This window comes from Oryctolagus cuniculus, chromosome 16 (genome assembly GCF_051225735.1).
Source record: "Oryctolagus cuniculus isolate XC-2025 breed Fujian yellow rabbit chromosome 16, ASM5122573v1, whole genome shotgun sequence".
In the NCBI taxonomy this organism is placed as follows: Eukaryota; Metazoa; Chordata; class Mammalia; order Lagomorpha; family Leporidae; genus Oryctolagus; species Oryctolagus cuniculus.
The window spans coordinates 56,880,418-56,889,749 of NC_142882.1; the positions used below are offsets into that span (position 1 = coordinate 56,880,418).

The 9,332-nt window shown below is 41.5% G+C and overlaps 1 protein-coding gene across 13 annotated transcripts in view; it reads left to right on the forward strand.

The window, feature by feature from the left end:
- CREB5 (cAMP responsive element binding protein 5) overlaps positions 1-8,694 on the forward strand; it is a 426,900-nt gene extending 418,206 nt beyond the window's left edge. For all 13 annotated transcript variants that reach the window (XM_051853248.3, XM_051853251.3, XM_089316046.1 and 10 more), the window contains 2 exons: positions 1,440-1,548; positions 2,453-8,694. In XM_051853248.3, coding sequence (XP_051709208.1) covers positions 1,440-1,548; positions 2,453-2,616 — 273 coding nt within the window. In that variant the 3' untranslated portion in view covers positions 2,617-8,694. The remainder of the gene's footprint in view (positions 1-1,439; positions 1,549-2,452) is intronic.
- Positions 8,695-9,332: the final 638 nt, after the last annotated feature.

Sequence of the window (9,332 nt, forward strand, 5' to 3'; positions counted from 1 at the left end):
CAATGTTCCTATGCAGTTAAGGCATTTATTCATCATTAAAGCCAGTTTCTCAAATAGGCATTTTTTATTTTGTAACTAGTTGGAAAAGCCTTTGTAGATGAGATTCTTATTACTTTGGTATTAATTTTACTGAATATCTGGTTGCTTGTGATGTATTTAAGTGAATTTTGAAATGGAAGAAATTCATTAACATGGGTTTCAGCTTTTCTTAAAGTAATGTCTAGAACTCCAAACTTACTTTTGGAGGTGATAAATACATGCCTGAAAAGCCAAGTTCATATTGCAAGTGTAGATATGACTTAACGACAGCCACTGTTAAACACCCTTTTCTATATGCACGCTTTTTCAAAGTTTCCGATGTGTGAAGTAAGAAGCCTGGCAGCTGCACAAGAACCGTGGCCAGAGAGAATAGTCGTTACCCCAACTTTTAAAACAGCTCATTGGAGAGAGCACAGTTTACTTTTATCAAGTGAAAGCACAATGCAGCAAATTATCCATTCTACAGTGGTATTTGTAGACATTAGATGTCGAGTACATTACTCTACAAAGTTATGAACATGCCTTTGTGAATTACTGCCTAGAGCCCTGAGACACTTATTTGCATAAATAAGGAAAAGGCAACCATGATCTACAGCATCCTAATATTGAGGGGGAGAAGAGTTTGTAGACTAAAATGAATTAATGAACTGATCAAAGTAATCTGACTGTGGCCCAGAGTGGCACTGCCATGTGCCTCCCCGGGCTGACATTGTCCCCCCGGCAGATGACGGGTGTGTACATCATGTCTTTTCATGCCTCCAGCTAAGTGGGCATCAGTCAGGTGGTAGCTTCCTTCTCAACTAAAGCCATCTGGAACTTCTTTGATGGGGGGTGTGTACATTCTGATTGCATTGCACTCTGAAGCCACCAATCCTATCATACAACTCTTCCCACTGCATACGTCACAGCCTCCTCCTGGTTGGCAGGGTCAGCCAGCATTGCCAGACTTAGGAAAGCCATGTGCTAGGCATTGTTCTAAGTGTTCTGTATTCAGTTGCCTCATTCAACCCTCCCAACAAAGACTTACATCCCCCCATCATTATCAGTGAGGTTGCTGGAGTTCAGGTGGATTATGTTACCTGCGGAGTGTCACCCACTAAGTCTAGAGTGGGATTCTAACCTGCATTGTCTGGTTCCAGAGCCCAGCACTTAATGGATGTGCTGTGATTTTTGTAGGGTTCAGCTCTTGAGATCCAAGCTCGTCAGTAAGCCCTTGGTAAATGTGAGGGCCAAATTAAAGGCAAGCTGCAGATTTTCATAAGAATCTTACTAAATCATGGTCTTTAAGCCATTTGGATGTAGCAGAACAAAAAAAATTTGCCAATTTGTTGAAGATGCATGGGGCTCTGGGTTTCTATTCTCTGATCTTCTCAATGTGGCTTTAATATGTCTCTTTACAGAATGAGGTGTCCATGTTGAAAAACGAGGTGGCCCAACTGAAACAGCTGTTGTTAACACACAAAGATTGTCCTATAACAGCCATGCAAAAAGAATCCCAAGGCTATCTAAGTAAGTCACCAACTTTTTTCTTTGAGTGTCCAGTGTTTTACCACTAATTCTGCCTTGAATTTTATAGAAAGAGCAAAAGTAAAGTGTAGATGGCACTCCCAGACAGATGTCACACTAGAATTCTTGAGTGGCTTCCAGATTATTCCACGGGGGGTGGGGGAATCCCTCTTTCTCATCCTTATCCAGCACCATGGCCACTACCGCCTGCTAATTTCTGGCCACACTTCCCCTGTCTTTAACATTATAAAATTCTACCCAATGTCAATGCTGTTGCCAGTGAGCAGAGAGTCTGCTGGAGACCATCTTGCAGTGACTTAGAATCTTGAGAATTCTGTGGGCTGGGAACCAGGCGGTGGGGACATTGCCTCCAGTACCCCAGGATACACCATATGCTCGTCCCTGGGCTACAAAGCTAGTGATCTGGCCTCTGTTTATCAGTGGATCCCTTTCCTTAGACCCCAATTTCTGCATCTGGAGGGTCATTCGATAAAATGCTAGTTCAGTAGGGGGTGGCGGGGAGGAGTAGGGATTCTTGACTGAAGGTCAATTTATTTTCAAATGATTTTTTAGATTGAGCAACACAGATTCTCCCACCACATGTGAGTATTTTTCCACATTTGATGTATGGTTATTGGAAAAGACAAGATGGGCTAGCTCACATACCAGGTCACAAACACATCAACCCATTTCGCTGATATAGAAAGCATGGCTTTGCTCGTAGCTCTACATTGGGAAGAGGCATAGCTTGGTGACACCAGGGTAAAGTCTTCAAATTAACTTGCAGAAGCCAATGTGGGAAACGCTTCTATTTCAAGTAAATACCTAATACCATTTTTCTGAAGAGTTTGCAAATCCACACAAGAGCGAGCTATATTGCGGTGTGTATGTGTGTGTTTTCTCCTAGGTCCAGAGAGTAGCCCTCCTCCAAGCCCTGTCCCAGCCTGCTCCCAACAGCAAGTCATCCAGCATAACACCATCACCACGTCCTCGTCGGTCAGTGAGGTCGTGGGAAGCTCCACCCTCAGTCAGCTCACCTCTCACAGAACAGACCTGAATCCCATCCTTTAAACTAATGGGCCACGCCTTGCTTCTAAGAAGACCTGTACCATACCACGCGTCCTTTCTCTTAAGGGCATTTTTAGAATTAACTCCAACCTGGAAGACTCCTCAGCCCTTCAAAGACTGGCTTTCATTTTTATAGTTACTATGGAAATGTTGTCTTTTATATTTAGTTATATAAGAAAAAAAGGGAGTTATGCAATTAATATCTATCAGCTTGGGAAATGCTTTGGTGCTTTTCTCCAATTTTCTGGTACCAGTTATTTGTTTATAAACTGAACCTTTTCTGTATATAGTCATGGTTTCATTTTTATCAGCCGAAGCCTTTGCCTGAAACAAGGAATCTTGTGAAACCACAGCTTTTAGCCAAAATGAGGCATAGCTAGGTGTCAAGTAGGACAGATCTAAGGTACCTGGGTAGGAATCTGGTGACATCCTAACTCATGTTGAGTTTGTGCTCTCTCACCAGAATCCCAGATACACACACAGCCTTCCCCTCTTTGACTAGAAACAATGTTAAGATCCATCAGTGTCCAAACGAAATCAGGAAGCATCTCAGCCCCGCTCTCCCTCCTCTTGGTCCACTTGCTCAAATACCCAGTTTTCGTCTCCATTTCCAGTTGGCCTCAGGCTCCCTGTTTGCTATTCATTTTGACTTTCCTCCTGTTTTATTGTTTTTCCCTTTAGCATTGCATGCAACGAAAATAATGTTTAAAGAAAGAAAAAGAAGCAAACCTCAAAAATGTGGACCTAGCTTTTCTTCACTTGCCTGTAACCCACAGCTGGAGTTCATTCAACTCTTGCTTTTCAAAAAATAGTAACTGGGAGATGTTTAATGTGCCTGATTTAATGTTTTTAATAATCAGAGCAAATAAAAGGTGGTTGAGTTACAGTGAAGCACTGTTAAATGCCAGCTGTGGAGACACTTGGGAGGGAATTCTATAAGCCTTGACTGTGAAAGTCCAAATTGAGATGCAAGGCTATAACATCACACCCTGGAATTACAACTGGTTTTATGTGGCCTGTCTATATTGTTGAAAATCCACGCGCTATATAATAATTCAGAAGGGCTCTATTCACTACACAGATTACACTATTCAATCATCAGCTGCTAATAGCCTAAGATTTATTATTATTATTTTTCTTAAGCCTATGGAACTGGCTTTGCCATTCAGGTGGGTGTAAGCAAGCTGCAGAAACACAAAGAAAATCCTGCGTTTTCACTGGGTGCTATTAGCCTTCCGCGACAGTACAAGGGCCCTGTGGCTGCTGAAGGGAAGCCCCGAGTCTGGCACAGGCTGCTCCACTCTTCAACAATTCTGAGTTCTATTTCCAGTAACTTCCACAGACATAATCCATTAGCAAAAACAGATAGACCCCCAAACCACGGCCATGCCTCCTTCACACAAGCCATTGTGCTGTGCTCATGTTGTAATGTCACATCTCAAACGACAGGGGCCAAGGTTCCTCCCTAAAGTCTAGGCAGGTGCTGGTTTTCATCTCCATTGAATGCTTGATGTGTGTGTGTGTGTGTGTGTGTTTTACAAGAACAGTATTTTACAAAAGTATAGCTTTTATAAGGGTTCAGAAAAGGGAAGGATGTGCTTGTTTCCCTTACTACAGTGTAAGAATCTATTTTGGAGGGAAATAACAAGAAGATATGAAGGCCATGAAGTGTAATTTTTATACCTAGTTTCAGTTTTATCAAATAACTTACTCTTTAAATCAATGTCTATCAACAGTCTTTCTGTGTGTCAAGTGTGTTCAAAAGACAGTTTTGAGTGTTCAGTGAAACTTAAGACTTAGATATATGGTCAAAATGCAAAAAAAAAAAAGAATGCAAATGAAAGAATTTTCTATCGTATTTTAGACAAACATATCATTTTCGGGTATTCTAAATACTGAATTCATAGTTGTTTCTTTTTTATTCCAGCAGTAATAGTTGAAAGGTTTAACCTGACTGGCTTCCTAAGAAATATTTAATTTTTGCTTTAAAAAAGTTAACGTTCATAGCTCTGTCTCAGATATTTAAAAAAAAAAATCCTTCATGGGATCATCCACACATCCCCCCTCCTCTTGCCCCTCCACTGCCAGAAACAACAAAGCATTGAAATGTATGTTTGTTGGGTTTTTTAAATTTTTTATGTTTTGTTTTGAGTAAACAGAAACTTTTCTTTATTGCATGCAAAGCACTTAAAGAAATGGATTTTCTTCTTTAAATATCCACTGGTAACATTACCATGTCCCGCGGGTGACCTGTCCCTAAAATTGCGTTTTAGTTACTTCTCTTCTACATCTTGAGTAAAATTACTTAGTTGTTAAACTGAAAGCCTGGGCAGCGAAGAACTTGCCTGAGTTTTCTTAATTCAGCAACTTGACAGTTTGACTGATGTGCATTATGTAGAGCTCAATTATGTCTGTTTTTTATGCTAAGTAGGCAAACCAAGCACACAAGTTAGCAAACCGACCTCAACCTAGAATTAGAATAAACTGCCTGCTTGTAAGCCTCTGGGCCTTGAGGTGTGTTCATTCGCAGAATGGAAATGCAGTATAGCAAGAACGCAGCCCGTTGTCAGTATTTCTTGCACTCCCCAACAGGGAGGCTCACTGTCAAGCTCAGTACCAGGGTTAGCAATGTTGAGGATTTCGCCTAAAGGTCCCGTCTTCACCCGATCACAGAACAATCAGTCTGCCTAAAACTTCCCCCTTCTGGCCCAACACCGTTAGCCAGTAGGAGAGAACATCTTTCTTCCCCGTTCTCCTCTTGCAACCAGTCACTGGTCATCCGTGTACGTTTTCTGAGTCAGTGGCAATGGCCTTGAGGGCGCCCAGCCCATAGAGGATGTCACTGTGCCACTGCCTCGCCTCCTCCCTGTGTGGTTTCCTTTATCACCAGGCTCTGCCTGTGGAGTCCCTGCCCCCTGTGCGGGCGCTCAGCACTTCGGTACACTGGAGACCACTCCTACCAGGGGACCCCTTGCCCACACAGAGGCATCCGCATCTTTGTTTCTCCTCGACACATTTCTCAATGATGCCAGGACAGGTATGGTGAAAAGCCCAGCTGTGGATGAATGTACTGATTTTAATGCCAGTCGGATGTTTGCCCTTTACAGACCCATGGATCTCTCTCCTACTTTCACAGCAGTGCACGGAAGTCACCATCTTGACACAGCCCCTGGGGCCACGCGGCTGTCACAGCACGTGCTACAGCGAATAGGGTGACTCTTGGCACTTGTCTCGTCATTGACATAAAATGCAGTGTGTGGGTCTGAGAGGGGTGCCGATGGTGAAGCTTCTGGTGCCTGTTAGTTAAGCCAATGTTAGTGTGTTAGTTGAGTTTGTCATTGAAATCATAAACCAGCCATGGTGAAAGACCAGTCCTTGGCTGGGGGGATTTCCGCATCAGTAACTGCTATAAAATTAGTCATCCCGTTAGGATAGAATGTGCTTCTTTCTGGTTAATAAAAACCATCTAAGAAAATATATATGTATGTATGTGTGTATACAGTGGAATTCAAGGACCAAAGCAAAATTTGAACAGGAATCTATTAATTTAGAATTTTATAAGATATTTATTAATAAATGTTATTTTTAAACATTCCATTTGAACAGTATTCTTCTGTAGGATCTGCTTGTTTTTAAAGTTATTAGCTCATAACAAACTACTCTGGTTGTGTGTATTTTCATTTTTCAGGGTTTCGAGTGGCTCATCATTTGGTAGAATGTGTGCTTAGGTCTCTGTGCATAGACATCAAGGATTTTTATTTTTTTAAATTTACGTTCTGAATAGGTTTTCTTTTTTTACAATTATTTCTTGTTTTTCATTTTTAAAGTAAGCTTTTTCATGTAAGAAGCAGAGTTCAGCTAAAGGGAATCTAACTGGAACTAGAAGAGCTTTCTTGCAGAAGCATACAAACAACTTCCACTCTGCTTCTCTCCACCCCACACGATTTCCTGGAATGCCTTGCACTACATTCAGCGTCCTTAGTGCTTTTTGTCCTTTCCCAAATAATATGCAGTAGCTTTAAGCCATTCAAGCTCCATTATGCAGCTTATCTGAGAAAGGAAAGAAAACAACGCATTTAAATTTGAATAAAACAGTGCCTATGCGAACTGTAGCAATTTAGAATCTTTCTGCTTTGAAAATAATTTATATTTTAAAATTGCACTTTAGCTTTTCTGCTCCCTTTCCATTGCTCTTCTCTTTCTAACCTCTTCCTTGTCCTCCAACTTGCCTTTGCACTCCCTGCCCCACTCCCCTGCCTTTCCTCTAAGGCTCTGAGCTGCACCCTGTAAGATACTTCCAGGCTCTCTGCACCAAGTACAACTGAGTGCGCTCGTTAGCAGCATAGCTAAGACTTCTTTCTCCCATCAGCCTAGAGGAAGCCCACTCCGAGAATGCCAAGAAGAGCCAGTACACTGTGTGGCTTATACTCCTGATCCTTTTATTCATAGCAAGTTTGTGGGTTTTTTTTAATGTTATATTATGCAACCGATGTGAGGCAGCAGCTAAGCCACACCTAAGAGTTTTTTATCTCATCCTCTGAACCAAAGTGTCCTGAATAAGCCAGGAGACTTAACTCTTGTGCACCTCAGTGCACATCTGACCGCTGTCCTAGCCATGGTTGGAGGCTGCTGAACTAACAGTGGCCCTATCAATTTCATTCCTAAGTCTCAAGAATACAATGTTGCCTTGTAATATAGGACAGCACCTCTGTTTTACAATTGTAACCTAAGGAAGGAGAAAAAGACACAGAAGCAATAAACTTACAAGTAAAACCTATACCAAAACAAACACACAAAGAAGTGGAAAAAACAAAACGCCTAGCTCATCACGTTGTGGAAATGTAGAAATGTGTGTTCATTCAGAATATCATACTATTTCTCGTGGAACGTTTCAGTGATGTAATGCTTGTAGCCAAATTATTTAAAGAGTGTTTATATATTTTTTCCTTATAAATTGTCTATTTTTAAAAGAAAATAAACAAACCTATTTAACCACAAGCTGAAGAGGTGAGTAAGGCCAAATTGCCAGCATTTGTTAAAAGATTAATACTCTTAAGTGGCACTCTGATACCTTTCCAAGTTTATCATCAGAAAGAAATCGATAATTACCAACTGTTACATTTAGACTAATTTACAATATGTAGCTCATTAGAAGCCAGCATCTAGAAAGCTCTTCTTAAGTCATTTTTAAAAATTTCTTTTAACTTTGAGCTTCATATTATATAATTTTATGCTTTTTAAAAATGATACCATCAATTAGCCTCAGGACTGAGAATGTGGAACCTGAATAGATTGGTTGTAAATGCATCATTAAAGTTTTATGCACAATAAGCTCCTTCGAGTCTCATTTGCTCCTTGCAAACACCAATGCCAGACACTACAGGAAGTAGTGAAAGGTATCAGCAGTGCCGCGGGAGGGGGCTGGAGGGAAAAGAGCCTTTCCAACCATCCAGCCATCGTCCAAGACCTACTCACCCTCTTCCCTTCTGCTAACTCACACCTGCAGCAGCAGAGTGCCGCTTCGACTTTGTCTCGGAGCAAAGACAGGCTTGAAGCATGCTCCCTGGCACAGGGTTTGGTATCGTTTGAAAAGGCCCAGAGAAATGGTTCGGTTCAAAAAACAGTGTTCTAGGACAATTGCATGAGGACTATTGTCCAAAAACCTAACAACACGGAAAATGTTTAGCACTGTGAAAAGTGAGTGTTAACTAAGGAAGTCCCAAAAAAGGTGCTGTCACTTTAAGTTCTGGACTTGGGGGTGTTTGTAATGAACAGCAAAGCAACTGTGTGTGTTTGTCTATTTGTAAAGCAACCACCTTCCTTATTGGAAGGAAAAAAAAATTTGGGGGTACATACGTGTAAATACTTGCTACAGCATTTAATATGTTAATTTTATGTTAAGCTTTTTGTTGCATCGTGAACACATTTATTGTTACCAATGGACAATGAATTCATTAAGACTGTTTGACTAGGTCAGATTTTTACATCTCTTTCTAGCAAGAAGAGACAAGATTTTGTGCATTTGTACAAATGTTAATATCACTGCAATTCCAATATAATAAAGCACTCAAATGCAAATAATATTCGTGGCTGTTGTATGACTTGGGGTTGGGGATGATGACATGTGTTCTTCATGTGTCACACTCGTGCTCTGTAAACCAAAGCTTACGGGTCACCATTACCCAGGGACAAAGGGAGATGAGGCGTTCCCCCTTCCCAGATCATCACTCCACTGCCACTGTCACTTCCATCTCCCTTCCAAGTCGAGGCCACTGGTCCAGCACATTCACTCTGCGAGTTAAGCAGAACTTCACTGAAAGGGAATGTGGGATTAGCAGTCTAATCGTCAAAGAAACAGTCAGCCTCCAAGTTCCAGTCACGTCTGGGAACCCAGAATCACACACTGGCTATCCAAGCAATCAAATCCTGGAGCTCTTTGCTCGACTTCCAGAGAAGTCCTAAAGGTAGTCTTAGCCCCCGTGTGTGTTCGACATGCCTCCCTCCCTCCCTTCCTCCTCTTGCCTTTCTTCACCCCTTCATTACTGAAGACACTCTCATCTTTCTTTTACACCGAATATGTTTCATCTGCAAGATCAGAAGCCAATCATCATTTAGCACCAATAGTTTTTGTTATGCTGTCTCCAATCCATCAGCATGTCTTACCTAGATTATTGTAACCATCTCCTAACTGGCAGCTGAAGAAGCATTGGAAGGCAGAG